General features: G+C 38.0%; 1 protein-coding gene across 4 annotated transcripts in view; it reads left to right on the top strand.

Annotated features, from left to right (window-relative positions):
* Positions 1–17,118, top strand: part of LOC128738130 (potassium voltage-gated channel subfamily KQT member 1) — a 371,495-nt gene that overhangs the window by 298,951 nt on the left and 55,426 nt on the right. For 2 of the 4 annotated variants that reach the window (XM_053833003.1, XM_053833002.1), the window contains exons 10-12: positions 1,024–1,131; positions 12,342–12,412; positions 12,934–13,061. In XM_053833003.1, coding sequence (XP_053688978.1) covers positions 1,024–1,131; positions 12,342–12,412; positions 12,934–13,061 — 307 coding nt within the window. The remainder of the gene's footprint in view (positions 1–1,023; positions 1,132–12,341; positions 12,413–12,933; positions 13,062–17,118) is intronic. The other 2 variants (XM_053833006.1, XM_053833004.1) reach the window with 1 other exon arrangement.

The raw sequence follows: 17,118 nt of genomic DNA, 5'->3' as shown, positions 1-17,118 counted from the left end.
GCAGTCAACAACCGACAAATCAAGCACATTTATACCGGCAACACCATTCTAAGTCTCTCATTGCTTATTCAGTACACGTTTGATCTGCCAATATCGTCAATTTGGTTTCATTTTCATCCTAGTTGCGTTTTCAATATCTACGTTGCTCCTTGTAGCTGCCATCACAACGCAACGAACGGACGTAACAATAAAAGTGAGCAATATGTTTAGTTTGCCCATATAGTTGAGGCATTTATTGAGCCGTTAATAACTTCTGCCATCGACACTGTCGTCACTGTCGTGAAGTACAACCATATCTCAAATTAAAATTCCAGACTGGCTTGTTAAACCGCAATATATCCCATTTATCTTATTATGGACCTTTTTAACGATTACCATCAACAAAGTTTATACTCTTAGAGTTTTAGTGGAGCTTTTTTCAATTCGAATGCGCAAAATTGCCTATTTGAAATTCCTACCGGAATCCGATATGCTGCCGACACATTTTTCTTCGCTTTGTTAGATGGTGATGGAAACGTTACTGCACAATTAAATTTATGGGATTCGCTTCAGAAATTCAAATCACGCCACAAATCACGACAGCGAAAAGGAAAAATGGAATCAATGTTTTTTTATGTCCCGCGGTCCCACAGTCGTCTAGCTTGGAATGACCCTGCCGAAAATTTATTGCATGTTAATACGAAAAATAAAACATCGTTGGATCTTCTCATCATGTCAGAAATTTTCGACAAGTAGCTTCCGGGGCTGATGGATGATAGCTAATTCGAGTGTGTCCGTTCGTCCTGTCAACTACTGTCGCACTGAGTAGCCAGAATACGCTATGAGCTTATGTACCTTTCGAAGCTAGATTATGCAAAAGCAGCCACAGCAACAAAAAACAACAACGACCACAATAGCATGATGGTTTTGGGGGCTTAACACAAGCATGCGAAAATGGTGACTGGTTTTGGACTTTCCAGGAAGATTGTCAACTGATAATGTTTTCGTTTTTTTACATATTACTGTTTTATCGATGATGAACAGCTCTTAATATAGAAACCACTGAATCAAGCGATCGACGGTACCGTATCGTGCGATTGAAGGTTCCTTTCGAGTCAATATTCAAACAGCGGAGGCCGAGCGGCATGCAAGGTAGGACCTTTTAAGTATTTTTCGGCGAATTCTTCACCGAATATCGTTGAATTATTTGGTGATGGGTCTTTTAGATTGCGCGATTTTTTTTCACGAGTGAATGTTTGATATTCGAAATTTGATTTTGAAAGATATTAGAATTTATTTATCAACTTTTATAAATGTTGCAGCAACTATACATTTTGCTTTTATTAATCAATAATCAGTAACCAAAACTAATCTAACGTATTCCTACCAATGAAACCTACCGAAAGACTTTGCTGAGGCTCAAATAAGAATTCTCGGAAGCAGAAAATACACCTCGAAATGGCACATCTAATTTCAAATCAAAGCGCCCAATGAAAAATGTATAAGTTTGAAATTGTTACATAAGTTTCCCTGTCGTAACGGTTCCTTTCTTCCCTTCACCGCCTATAAAACCCAGCACAAAACAGACCAGACAAGACCAGAATAATCGCCAAGATGGTTGTCTTACACTCTAAAAAACACTCACTTTATTTTTGACACAATTATAGATAAAACCTTTTGAAACATGCAAAAGTTCATTTACTATTTTAGTATAGTATAGAATACTTTAGTATAGTTATACTACTCTTTTAGCTATATCTTTTTCTAATTGGTAGGTGCCATAGCTAGAAAGTTTTCACGTCTGGTGCAACAAACTTTTCCGTGTACCGATGTAAATGATAAAGCAATTTTCTTGAATCCGCCGAAAGTACAAAATCACATGCCAGCAAACTGTACAATAACAGTAGGTGGTAACCTTATCGCCATGACCGGTATGCAAAATATATAGGTATGGTGAACCGGCGGACAGGGATAACAGTACCATTGCAGCACTCTGGTGGGCCATTCAGTAATGTTTTCTCGAAGGCAATGCTGGAAGCCAGAAATAGTGCCTTGCCCGATGCCTGCCGAAGAAAAAGCCCCTATGTAACCATAACGGGTGGGTGGTCAATTAATAATTCATTCATATTTTAACTAGGGAATATGTACCTACTCCCGGTGCCTGCTGTGTTCTACATGATTATCATAAGTTTTGTAATGTGCAATCATGGAAAACTCTAGCCAATCCACCAAATGGTGGAAGAAAACTTTGTAATTTTAGTAACGTTTTCAATTGGTTTATCCCTTGTGTATGTTTGAGCTCCTGAGGTAATTTCAGAACGAAAGCAGGGAACTCAGATATAAATAAAAAATAAACCAGAATGTAAAATCAAGAAAAAATGCAGTTTCAAAACGTCGTATCTTGAAAATGTCCTGACATTTTTAACGGTTTTGTAAACGTCTCACAAAAAAAATACAAATCGAAGTTTACGAAAAATTTGTTGATGAAATAGTTCATTAGAAATATTTAAAACTAGATAGATAGATAGATAGAGATAGAGATAGAGATAGAGATAGAGATAGAGATAGAGATAGAGATAGAGATAGAGATAGAGATAGAGATAGAGATAGAGATAGAGATAGAGATAGAGATAGAGATAGAGATAGAGATAGAGATAGAGATAGAGATAGAGATAGAGATAGAGATAGAGATAGAGATAGAGATAGAGATAGAGATAGAGATAGAGATAGAGATAGAGATAGAGATAGAGATAGAGATAGAGATAGAGATAGAGATAGAGATAGAGATAGAGATAGAGATAGAGATAGAGATAGAGATAGAGATAGAGATGGAGATAGAGATAGAGATAGAGATAGAGATAGAGATAGAGATAGAGATAGAGATAGAGATAGAGATAGAGATAGAGATAGAGATAGAGATAGAGATAGAGATAGAGATAGAGAAATACAGAATACATAAGTTAATACAGAATAAATTTTAAGCAGTTCCCGTAGTTGTGCAGTGTATGCGCATTAAATAGTCGACCAACAGAAAGTTTTGTGGGGCTTATTGTTTAGTGTTTCTATTAATTTGAGGTTTTTGTAATGAAAGTCAGGAAAAATCAGCATTTTCCCCATAAATCAGCTTGTCAACATATCAGAAGAAGCGATAAATAATCTCGATCATCCGGAACATTCCCAAGTAGCAATTTGGGCTCTTATAAACCAAGTAGCTCTTATAATGGCATTTAAGACCAAAATTGGTCTTGAAGACCACCATAAGAGTACAATAAAACTCATATTGTTGCTTGGGTTTGCATCTCTGGTTGTAAGCGAACAGAGTGTTTGGCATCATTAAGCCAAGTGTCCACTGAGTTTTTCAGGTAGAGCTAGAGAAAAATCTCACGTAGAGTTAGGTAGAGTAGTGTATACACCCTGTAGAGCTCACTGGTAGAGCTCTACAGCAGCTCTATGGGAGAGTTCTCTACTACAAAAAACTCTAAAGTGTATACACGTTCGTTTTGTGTTTGGTTGAACTCTACATATACTCTACGCTTTATCTAACCTGCTAGATAGAGCTGTAGAGAACTCGGTAGAGAACGATTTCGTTTTTGAAACTATTTCGCAACATGACTCCATATTTTGTTGATGCAACCGACGCAAACAAATCGCGCATACATATATGCGTATATGAAGTGTGTATATAAGATGAATGTCAAACATTTCTTTATTTTTCATAGAAATGGAAATGGAAATTTAATTGAAAATTATATTCTTCTATGAAATTAGAAGAAAACGACCTTTCAGTATCCGGAAAAGAAATTTTTCATTTAGAAAGGCCTTTCTTTTGATGTAATTGATGGTTAGGGTAATTCTAATTTTCGCAATAATTGTCAAACTAATTTTTAATAATTTTAATAACTGATTTATTTTAAATACGTTTTTCGTTAGTTTGGTTATGCCTAGTAGGGTGGTTCTCATTTTTACAAAAACCGTGATACACTGAAGTCTATTTTACGCGGGTTTTTAGCACGACCACAAAATGTAAACAAACCGAGTGAGAGTTATTTTCTGCTGGATTAGCATAGCGAAAAGCACCCTCACTCGGTTTGTTTACATTTTGCAGTTAAGCCTTTTTGAAAAGCTGGTACCAAGATTTTCTGTTTCAAATGAGCCGATTGATATCGCGTTGAGCAATCCAGTCGAGCAGGCGAGTCAAGCAGTCGAATCAAGCAGTCGAGTCAAGCAAATGAGTTGAGCAGTCGAGTCGACCAGTTGAATCAAGCTGTTCAGTCAAGTAGTCCAGTCGAGCAGTTAAATCGAGTAATCTAGTCGAGAAGTTGAATCGAGCAGTCGGGTCGAGCAATTGAGTCGAGTAGCCGATTCGAATAGTCGAATCGAGCAGTTGAATCGGGGTTCAGTCGAACATTTGAGTCTAGTAGTTCAGTCGAGTAGTTAAGTCGAGTGGTCCAGTCGAGTAGTCCAGTCGAGTAGTCCAGTCGAGTAGTCCAGTCGAGCAGTTGAATCGAGCTGTCCAATCGAGCAGTCGAACCGAACAGTCCAACCAAGCAGTTTAATCGACCAGTTCAGTCCAGCAGTTGAATCAAGCTGTCCAGTGGTGCAGTTCAGTCGAACATAGAGCAGTCGAATCGAGTAGTCCAGTCGTGAAGTTTAATCGAGTAGCCTAGTTGAGAAGTTAAATCGAGCAGTTGAGTCGAGCAGTATTATTGGATAGTCCAGTCAAGCAGTTCAATCGACCAGTTCAGCCGAGCAGTCAAGTCGATCAGTCCAATCGAGCAGTCGAATTCAACACTCCAGTTGAGCAGTTCAGTTGAGTAGTTCAGTTGAGCAGTCCTGTCGAGCAATCAAATCGAGCAGTCTAGTCGACCAATCCAGCCGAGCAGCCTAGTCGACCAGATGAGCAATCGAGCAGTCCAGCAGTCGACCAGTAAGGTAACTGAGAAAAGAGCCCATGCTACGAAAGCATGCCGTCCTGTCATGTTTTGCGTAGTTTTGCGATCATTGTGTAAATTACAATCACCCTACCTGTCAATTATTACCAAAAAGCGGCCTATCATAATGTAAAATTACTTTCCTGGATAATTAAAAGCTACCTCATATAATTTCACTTAAAAATAAAATATTCACTTTGGCCTGTGAATGTGCTATATTTCTGATTCTGACATTTATCTTACGCACACTTTGCTGTATATACGTAGGTAAACAATTTGTTCGTAGCAGTTGCATCAGAAAAATATGGCGTCATGTTGCGAAATCGGTTCGAAAGCGAAATTGTTCTCTACAGCTCTATCTAGCAAGTTAGATAGAGCGTAGAGCTCTACCAAACGCTAGGTTGACATGGTTGAACTCTACGCTCTACAGTTTCCCCAGTGGATACACCCCGTAGAGTGCGTGGTAGAGCTCTACGTAAAATTTCTCTACGGGTTCTCTAGGTAGAGTGGTAAAGTGGTAGAGATGCCTTATAGTGTACACACAGCTGGTAGAGTCTCAACGCTCTACGCTTTTTACTCTACCAAAATAACTCTATAGTGGACACTTGGCTTTAGAGAGTATAGCAAACGATTAAGCAGAAAACTAAAACCTCTAAATCGCCGCGAGAAGCGCATTTCTCAATCTTTCTACTGCCAATATGAGCTAACATTGTGAGCCTGACGTGTGCGTGTAAAGTAGATTTTCCGAATTTTTGTACCCGATTTCACTAAGAACCCTGCCAATATCTATAAATTCATCACTTTGTTCTGCCATTTTCAAAGTTTCTCATGAAAGTTGTTTGAGTGATTTAAGCCTTTCAAATTGAAATTAGATTATTTCAAATCTGATGCCCCGTTGATGTGCATTTAACTTTCTTGTCTAAGCCAAACCTCACTATACTGAGTGACTAAAGCGTTTCAGAAATTTTTGAAAATACCTGTATTGAAGTATACGCTACGATTTCTGTAGTTGCATGCCTTAATTTTGTCTTCTCCAAATTTTTCGATTCATTTTTATCAGTTATCCTTCCAAAAGCAAAATCACTCAAATGTAACATGCTGAACGACATTTATACTATTGCAAAGCATCAATAAAACCGCACAATAATCATAACACAATTTTATTCGGGCAGTCGGACTTTTTTCGATCAATGACACATTCGCACTATGAAACTACGATAAGCGCTACTCAAACTATCACGCGCACACAATCATATTCGCAGAGTTGGCTCGTACAGTTTAGTTCAAGTTTCCTCTTTTGACTGTACTGTGTCAGTCAAACAAAATTTCCAATGGTTATGTATGGGACAGCTGTAAAGTTAATTATAATCTACAATACTGCTGAACTAGACATTACTTTATCTCTTATAGTTATGGTTTATGGAGCTAAAAGGAAATACAGTTGGATATAGTTGGTATCCAAAGAGCGCTCTTTTTGCCTTATAAATCGTAATCAACAACTTTAGAACAATAGTTACTTCAGTAATATTGTGGATTATAACTAATTCTATGAGTCTTATATATCCAATTCCAAAGTCAAAAATTTCAACATAAACATGGCAACTTTGGCTCAATAAAAATACCGTGTTTTTTCTCAGACAAAAACACAACCCAAGTGATTTTGCTGCACGACAACGCTCGACCAAATAATACATATTTCATAAATACTGCCTGGAAACACTGCCGTGACAAGTTTTGCAGGTTTTTATAACTTTTTTAGTTGTCATCACTCAACAGTAAGCCGTTTTGTTCCTATAAGCGCAATAGAGAAAATATGAATGCTGCTTCATATATGAAATTTTCAAACTACAGTAATGTTCCGATTTTGTCAGCCCCATGTTGAATTTTGACTCAAGACCTTGCAATATTGAAGAATTCTACTTAAAATTAAATTGTAACCCTTAATTGGTCAACCGAAAGCTCAATGAAACGGGCACAGCACACTAGTCCAGAACCTTTTTCGGTGCGCATTAGCTTTGAGCGGGAAAACTTGGTTTTAGGTTTATGGAACCTATGGAAGAGTTTCTTAAAATTACAAGTTCTATCGTCTAGTGGAATTCAAATTTTAATTAATCCCCCTGGAAGCGCAATAAAAAAATTATTTTTCTTCAGTTTCAATATAACACATTGATGTGTTCTGCAAAGTTTTACAGCATATTATTACAAGAAATTTTGCTGAAGACAGTAACCTTCTATCTCTTCAGCAAAGATAGAAAAATTCTATTTCTCTTAAATGAAAAATCGTTAAACTCAGTTTTGCTATTTTAACTGTTTTTGTAGTTGTTGTATGACTTTTTCCTGTTTTAAAAAGTTGTACAAATAGTAAAAATACGTAACATTGCTGAATGTAGTAAACCGCTACCTTTGCTTGTTTAGGAACTATAGAACTTTTACTATAAAAATACCCAAATTTTGACCCCGAATTACTCACAAGAAGGCATCATTTTATTCAAAAACTCTCCCCAGAGAATGAGAATACAGCAGTCCCCCGAATAACGCGGTTTCGAATAAGAACGTTTCCAATAAGGACGGTCTCGAGTGATTCCATTAACGCGGTCGAACGTCCTTATTGGAGTCTACGTAGCATATGGGAATTGACTTAATTGGTTCCAACATGGAATAACTCGTGATCCTGACCGTATAGAAGGTTGGTGACTTTGACAGAGTTATTCAGTACATCAACGGGTTTTCATTGGATTATATTATTGCGGAATTGTCACCCTACGTGGCGCTAGCGTATATGTAATACTCTTCTACAGGCTATATCTTGCGCTGCTGATTATCTAGAAAGTAGCGGTCTTCGGGAAAGTTGTTCAAATGACTACCACCTTCAAGATGGCATGGGAAATAGCGCAGAACTGACTCACTACGTGGCGCTAGTGTATATGTGATATGCTAAGACAGGCTGTATTTTGCACTGCTGACTATTTAAATAGTTGCTGTCTTCGGGAAAGTTACTCAAATGACTGACACCTTCAAGATGGTATGGAAAATCGCGCAGAATTGAAACACTACGTGACGCTAGCGTATATGTAATACTCTTATATAAGCTATATCTTGCGCTGCTGACTATCTAGAAAGTTGCGGTCTTCGGGAAAGTTGTTCAAATGACTACCACCTTCAAGATGGCATGGGAAATAGCGCAGAACTGACGCGCTGCGTGGTGCTAGTGTATATGTGATATGCTTAGACAGGCTATATCTTGCGCTACTGACTATCTAGAAAGTTTCGGTCTCCGGGAAGGTTGCTCAAATGACTGCCACTGCCAAACTGCCATGACTGCCAAATGAAAAATAGCGCAGAACGTTCGGTGTTTTGCCAATGTCTGATTGCGATATACTCATTACTCAGTATCGGATTGGTCCGATATATTGCGATACCAGGTATCGATATTTTGGCTTTCGATTCCCATCCCTAACGTATACATGAAAAGCAAGAATAGATTTGGGTTTCACGATTAGACCTCAAGTAAAAATTCCAGAAAATCTCAATTTTTTTTGCGTGATAAAAAAATCTGGTTTTTTTTTCGCCTAGTTACTAGTTAAATAACCACTGTTACTTAAACAACCTTTCCGAAGAAAGCAACTTCTTGTACATTACCAAAATCATGAGTTTTATGGCAAACACCAAAAAATCACAAATACACTAGCGCCGTCCGTTGAGTCAATTCTGCATTATTTTTTATACCATCTTGAAGGTAGCATTAATTTAAGTAACCTTCCCGAAGACTGCAACTTTCTGGACAGTCAGCAGCGCAAGATACAATCTGTCTAAGCATATCACATATACACTAGCGCCACGTAGTGAGTCAGTTCTGCGCTATTTCCCATGCCATCTTGAAGGTGGCAGTCATTTGAGTAACTTTCCCGAAGACCGCAAGTTTCGAAATAGTCTGCAGCGCAAGATATGGCCTGTCTAAGCATATTACGTATACACTAGCGCCACGTAGTGAGTCAGTTCTGTGCTATTTCTCATGCCATCTTGAAGGTGGTAGTCATTTGAGCAACCTTCCCGAAGACCGCAACTTTCTAGCTAGTCTGCAGCGCAAGATACAGCCTATACAAAAATATTACATATACGCTAGCGCCACGCAGTGAGGCAATTCCGAAATACTACAATCCAACGAAAAGCCCTCGACCTGCTGAACAAATTTATCGAAGACACCAACGTTCTATACGGTCAAGATCTCGAGTTATTCCATGTTGGAACCAATTAAGTCAATTCCCATATGCTACGTGGATTCCATTAACACGGTTTCGATTAACGCGGTCCCTATTAGCGTCCTTATTGGGGGGAATACTGTAGTTTCAAGCAGGCTGAAGAGTTTTATAAATCATGTTTAAAAGCACAAAAGTTAAACAAAATATAAAGGCTGACAAAATCGGGATAAAAAGCTAATAAAATCGGGGGTAGACAAAATCGGGAGCTGACAAAATCGGAACATTACTGTATTTGCAATCATAATTTCATTACTACAACAATTTGAAGCTTTATCTTCCTAATTTCCGCTCTCACCCATTGCCAGCCATAATTCCATAAAAACGCAATCAGACTACAGCCAGCTTCCACTATGGCAACTCAGTACAATGTACTACATCCAAATTTCATACCTTTCACAACATTATTTTCGCACCGGTCGTTCTCATACCATTTTCATGTTTCTTCAACGGAAGCTGCTATCCTCAATTATTGAAAAGCTCCATCGAGAACAGCAGCGACATAAAACAACAACGGTCACAAGTCTGAGGCGTCGAAGGAAGCAACCAGCAGCAGCGAGCTTGCGCCAGAGCCCTTGGTACTTGGGCAACAGCCAGGATCTCACTGTTACACTCTAGGTGTAAAAATTTCCATGTCTTTCCCTTAACCTGGGGCACTGCTGCTGGCCTAAGTTTTAGCCTCCTGTGCTATAAGCCAAGCCGCCGTCAATAACGAACTGCTGTACAATGGATGTAGTTTGCTTTATGTACTCATATACATATGTGCCCTTTCCTGTTTGCTTTTTCTTTTCCATTTTTATATCTGGCTGTAAATATTTCAATAGCTTTCCACTCGTTGCTCAGATTTGCTTCTCTCATGCTAGCGAATGGTGGAAAACCTGTCCAACATAGGATCCAGGAAAAAAACGCACTTCAAGCACATTTTACTATAATCGCGTTTCGGATGTATCCCTACCTAGCAAAGGTTTTTCAGTAGACAGAAAAACACCAACACTATCATGTTTAGTTTGTGCATGCCTTGTAAAAGTCGTGAGTGAAAATGCATGTTGCATTTTTAAGATGTTGTAGTTAGTGCACGTTCTACACTGAAGTACATACTTTTCTCGTTTGTAGTTACGGTTGTTCTCCTTTTCCTAGTCGTAGAAATTATCATTAAGGACCAAAATGTCACAAATTGTGACAAGAAACCATACATAGAACAAACAGCGCACTGTATAGGTTCACCCACGAGAATGATTAACTGACTCACGAAACTCACACAAAAACAATCCTGTATAAAAAATATAGTTTAGAATAACAATATTGCTCATGGCTCAAAACACAGTCCGATCGGGGAGGATTTTATTTGCTTTAAGAAACGTAAATTGAAAAATAAGGAACTCGTAAAAGTCCATTTGCGACTTCGTTGTAGAAGATATGACAAATGAAACCGACTTCCAGTTGTGCCAAACAGAGCACAACAGAAATAAATTATTTCTATCATTCTTCCTGATAAGCAGTCTCACTGCGATTCATCCTAGGTTGTAATTCAAAAATTAATGAAATTACATACCCCAAGCACTGTTTTTCCAACGCTGAGTCGTTAGCTTCCCCCATTTCATCGCAAACTGAGACAAAATGAACCGTGAAAACGGTCAAATTTTCCACCGTTATTTAATTTCCGGTTCTCCAAAGTAAACAACAGAGCTTAACAAACAAAATTGATGCCTGTAATTGCCATACTTTCCACACTATGCATCTGACTGTTGAACAACCTTGTTTACACGAAAACAAGAGTTGCTGCAGTCAGTAGGAAAAGATAACATTGCATCGTATTCGCCAAGATGTAAGGCTCAGTTTACTCTCCAGTTTTGCTACTGCTGCTGGATGGGGTATGAAAATTTTATTATCTCCCTCTTATGGTGGTTTTTATTTGATTTTTACAGTTCCCTGTCGGCAGAAAGGTGGCCTGCCGGTGCCGGTGCCAGACTGGAAACGGTACGGTAGCCTCTAATGGCCCTCCTGGCTTCGGTAGGGGTTTTATTTGTTTGCCGAAGCATGCACAAAACTATGTTTTTGCTTGCTCGGCTGGTAGAAAAATTTTCAATTAAAAACAACATAATCGGGTTTCCCGCCACAAAGTAAACACACCTAATGTTCCGGAGCTGATGCCTGCTGTCTGTTACCAGCTCCCGCCAGAGCCATTTAAATCTCATTTCGGAAACTTTTCCGCTGCGAAGAATTAACTTTAGCGCAAGTTTTACTCCTACTTGATTCCGGACGGACAGTGAATGTTTTTCAAAGCATCCGAAATCGTAAGTTTTGAATAATGGGTTACATAAATTGTGTTTGGGCTTAATTATACAAGAGGTAATGTTTACAGCTTTGTGCCGAACCCTTTACCTCAATATTACAGGTACAAAGCGACGATAGTAAGATGCCAGATATTGGAACATTTTATTGCAACGCCCAAATTGCCCGACTTTGAATGATTCTTTTGCCGTTAAAGTATCATATTTACACAAAAATTAAGCTGTGTGGACGCAGTAAGTAATAAAATCCCGCAGATTACGGATTACTGTAAACAGAACGGCCATGAAGTTACAGTAATAAAGCTTGCCTCAAATCTCCTGTAAATCGTCAGGCATCAGAGGATTATTAAAATTTGTTGCTTGATAATCTGATCCTCCCGGCGGATTCCTAAATTTATTCCTAAGTAGAAAAGGTGTTCGCACTAATGCCGGACACTGCTAATCGTGTCGTGAAATATATCGCTAGAGTCAAGAGGAAATAACTCAAACAGTCCGAACCGTAAATGAACGTGACCTGTAACCGAAAATTGTGGCTTTGACCTAGAGAAAAAAGCTTTAAAAATACCCTTTCAAGAAGTACACGAATTCAACTCGAAGCCCGGGAAAAAAAGCAAATAATTTCCTCTCAAGGTCGGATGTCCTGTAAAGCAATACATTAGGATTAATCTAGATATACGTTTTCGTTAAATTCGATTTTACCATTGCTACATAGCTGATTCATGTTTCTTTCTGATTCTTTCCCCCTACGGCTGTGTGTGTGTGGGAAATAAAACCACAATGACGACACTGATGACGGTGATAATAACGACGGTTGAACTTTGTGGTGAAACACATATTGTCTTAACGACGTCCTGTGGATTTCCAACTCGGAAACTGGAAAGCAGACGAAGATGAGGAACCGAGATGTGTACAGCTAACAAACCAGCACAAAGGGGCCATCCGTTTCATCCGAAAGGTAAGTCGTAAAATGTTCTGTAGAACTTCTGAAAACTTTTTTACTAATTTGAGAAAAGAAAAACGAACATGCCACTTTTCATTGGAGTGTGGTTGTTCGAGGAAAAGCTAGTCTTTCATCGCTAAATCCCCTCATCAACTAGTAGTTACCCCGCCCATTCAAACCAACTCCGTACATTTGATCCTTCCAGGAAAAAAGGCCTAGAGCTAGAATAAGCGTACGATGCTAGACTTACAGGAATCTTTGCTTCTCAGCCTTTTTTTGTACAACTTTTCATGCTAATCGTATATCGTTGACAGCTGCTGCCACGAGGAAGAACCTCTATTGACAAGTATTTTTATTTTTATGAAACATATTATACATAAACGGATTACCACACACCATTCAAATCGGATAAAATTTCCTGATTGTATCGGAACCATTCCCATAAAATGTGACATATAAACTATTTAAACTGACACTGCGAATCACATCTGCTATCACGAAACACCACCCGCCTCCATCACAATGAATGGTCACAGATGAAGTACTTTGTAGCGAGGCGCAAGTTCAAAGAGGCCTTAAAACCGTACGACGTAAAAGACGTCATGGAGCAGTACGCAGCCGGACACGTCGATCTGCTCGGTCGAGTGAAGAATGTTCAAACTAGGTATACTCCACATTTCCATCAACTAAAATGATGTGTAGAAACATGTGAACTCACCGGTTTTACTAAAACAAAACGTTTTCTAATCAAACTACTGTCTGTACACAATAAACTAACGACTACTACTAACTAGCTATCATACTATGTAATATTGTTTGCGTGTTGTATTAAAACCCAGCTCTCCAATCACTTTAAAACTTCAAAATGCCCGTTGCATATACGCAAACCTTACAGTTTTGTTTTATCTATTACTTTGGATTTTATGGTTTCATTTATGTTTGGTTCAACCTAATTTATTCACACTTCAATCTCACAACACCAAAAAAATAAACATCATCCTTGAACCCGGTGAACAGTTTCTTACCAGCAATTACTTAATTCTTTACCATCATTATTCTAAGTCATAATCTACATTACATGGTGTTGGATTTGGGCTAAAATTCTATCGCTTGCCCTCCAATTCGTATATTCATACCCCTCCTATACTCCTACAATCTGCTTCAAACTAACATACTAGTTCGATATTGAGAATATCTTTCGCTTTGTACATTCTCGATGCTGCGCTGTTGCTCCTTCTCTGGTTGCGAAACTCCAGGTCCGTTTTATTCCCCATATCAACTTACACATTTATTTGAGAAAGGAAAACAAACTCAATCGAAATGCTTTAGTAATGCATACATACTTTCGCATGCATTTCCAGCTAAATATTCAGGACACAAAACAGTTAACTGAAGTAAACAAGTTTAACGTTATAAGTTTTATTGGATTCTCACTTCTCAGTTAAATCAACAGTGAGTTCAAGGGTTCAACGAATAGATTAAATATTTAAAACCTAAACCGTTCTAGATTTCCTAGAGGTCAAATGGTGAGGTGTTAATATTGTAATGAATTAGAATCAAAATGCTTAAACTGAAAAATAATTTTAGTTTGTTTTTCATTCCTTCTTAATTCTTCTCGTAATGATCTGAGCATTACAGTTCATTTGTTACAGGTGAAAAAACATGATTCTTCGGATGTGTTTCACTTGCAAAGATTTTGGTCTTTGGTATTGCCGCTCTGCGTACTACTTCGTTGAGTTTATCATCAATCTTTCAAAGCGACGCCGCACCGGTTACGAGAGATAAACAGCTACTCCGTGGAAGCTTTAAATATTCAACCTGTGTATTCATGCAAATTAGGATTCTAATTTCCATTTAAAGCCATACGATTAAACTTTTCCATCAGACTGAATCATGTTCAGCTTTCTTAGACGAACAAAAGTTGAAAACAGAACAGAGTGCCCCCTGGAATAAAATGAAATTTAATCTGTTCGAGTTTTTCATCACATCGGGGTAATATTTAATAGAGCACTGTTTAATTAAATCAGTTGTCAGCATCACACAACATTGCATATTTTCAACTTGATGATTCAACTTTCTAATTCATTTACAAAATATGTCCTAACGTTTCGCTACCGTCAAGAAGTAACCAACACATATATAGCTAACAACAAAAAAAGATAACACTAAAATACTCAAATCAACCTGAGATCAATTTTGAGTAAAAATCAGCGCAAGTCATACTGAACTCTTGGTTTTACGTCCACATTATTGACTGAAAGAAAGTTACTTTATTTTCTGTATAGACATGAAAAATTTGTTGTTGGCAAAACTTTTTTTGCTTGAAACTGAGGTATATATTGCGTTGTATGGAGGCCACATTACTATTTGTCTTAAAAAAACAAATTAGTACATTCTGAGATGGCCTTTTTTGGTAAATCGACATTTTGTTTTTAAAGTGCTTTTTTTATTTCAGTGCAAAAGAATCGTTCCATTTTTTTCTGTTCGTCCATAAACCATAAAGTTGGTGTGACTCATCTTGACACCCATAATAAGTCAGCTTCAACTTGGTCGAGCCATTTAGCATTCCCTTCTTTTTGTGGTGTCGGTAAAATTCTTGAAGAGAACAAATGGAAGGCATCCTTGCGACATGGCCGCCCGACCGTATCCTCCCCCATTTTTCCTAGGTATATGATGAGAATCTTTCCACGTAATGGCTTTATACGGCTGCGCCACTCTCCACGAACTTTCCGTTTATCCTCCACCAAAACGGCAACACCTTTCGTTCAAATTCTGTGATGGGTGTCTTCCATAAGCAAAATTACAGGCTTAAGTCCTACAGAACTATCAGTCTGATTAAAGTTTTGTACATCGTCAGATTTGTTCGGCGAAGTATGCTCCTTGATCAAAATGTCTTTCGGAGTGAAAAGTAAGCGGTGACCTAGATCCCAAAAATAGCAAATCATCAACCAATTAATAATCACTGTTCGTGGAGGCGAACGTTATTTTCTTTGGAGCCTCTTCCTATCATATTTTTGGTGTTTGACAACCAATGCACCTAGCCCTAGGTAGGGACAGAACAGCCGCAAGTCAGTGATTGCCACAAACCCTCTTAATAATTTTAAAGGACCACTGACGTACCCAAAATCAAACAGAATGTAGGACACCCATTTTCGAATTTAGACTTAAAATTGAAACTTGATTTGGTATTGGATTTGAAATGGTATTAAATTCAACATAAAATTGAACTTCAGGCCGAATTTAAATAACACGTGAAATAGCAATATAAATAAAGCAAGTCCAAATTGATCCTTATTCAGGTCTGATTCCATGTCCCATTTTAAGTCCAAATTGAGTCCAATTTTAAGTGCAACTTCAAGTACAATTCTATGTCCGATTTCAAGTCAAATTTATCCTCCAGTACTATCGGTCCTGGGCTGCCGTTCTCTAATCGCTTCGAATACCAGCTAACAGGGCGTTATCCTCGACAGCGCCCATCTATCTGGTGCGGGATCTGATCTTAAAAATAGACTTAAAATTGAACTTGGCATTGGACGTGAAATTTAACGTGAAATTGAGGTTGAAAATGTGTTACAATTCTCAATTTGGAGTAGAAATTTGCCTTGAAAGGGACATGAAATTGAACTTAAAATTGAACCTAAAGTTGAACCATTGTACCGCCATCCGGGGTGAGATTGTGCCACGGGGGTGAGATTGTGCCAAATACCAAAAATGTTTATTTGTGAAAATTTATTATATCTATAGAAACTGGTGACCTAAATTTAAAATGATGATGAACATAAAATATTTATTCATAACTTAGAATGGAACACAGATACTATTGGCAAACTATTTAGTCTAACGCTTGTAAAAAATGTCCCGCATAAACCAACCCAAACAAGAAATCGCATCAACTTGCTATCTTGAAGGTATATAAACTAATCATTTACAATGTATTGAAAGGTTATCATGCGTTGGAAAAGTTTTGATTATGAAAATAATATTTATGATAATGATGATCGATCCAATTTGTGGATTTCACATACACAACAAAAATAGGTCAGTATACACCAGTACACTCACATTCTTTACTATTGAGCAAAATATTTTGACAGATTAGATTGCATCATCCATTTTGGAGCAAACAGCATCATAGGTCTGCTAAATAATTTAAACTAATTTTTACTTTTTCTCTGGAAATTTCAGATACTTTGAATAAACACTCTAATATATAAGACGAATATATTATACCGTGCATAAACTGCCAGTTTTAAGGAGGGGGAGTGGGGTGGGATAGGCCACATGTTCTGCGGCCGCGGGTTCTCGAAGGAAGTAATGGTTACTTTTGTTAAATGATCAAATAGGTATGCCCTCTTAGCATACACCCCTTCATATATCATATAAAGGCTGTCCACTGACTACGAACTCATTTTTAGTTATTTCAGACCTCTCCGGGTTATTTTCGTTTATATTTTTTGTATGATGCGTTGTTTTTGGCCGACCCCCTGCTCTTAATAGTCCACTTAGTTCATGGACGGCCCCATGTGAACTACTTCATACTGATATTTATGTGTATTGTTTATAAACATGCTATTGTTCACTGTTTAGGGTTGTAGCCTAACTTTATGTTTTTGGCACAATGTCACCCCCTTTTGAGAGCGAACTCTAATTGAGCGAACAGCACCCTGTCGCCAAAAACGAAACCCTAGCATCCATTCCATGTCCTTATTTCATCGTCTTCG

The sequence above is a fragment of the Sabethes cyaneus genome, chromosome 2, assembly GCF_943734655.1.
Source record: "Sabethes cyaneus chromosome 2, idSabCyanKW18_F2, whole genome shotgun sequence".
Taxonomy (NCBI): domain Eukaryota; kingdom Metazoa; phylum Arthropoda; class Insecta; order Diptera; family Culicidae; genus Sabethes; species Sabethes cyaneus.
This window is presented reverse-complemented; position numbering and strand designations above follow the sequence as displayed.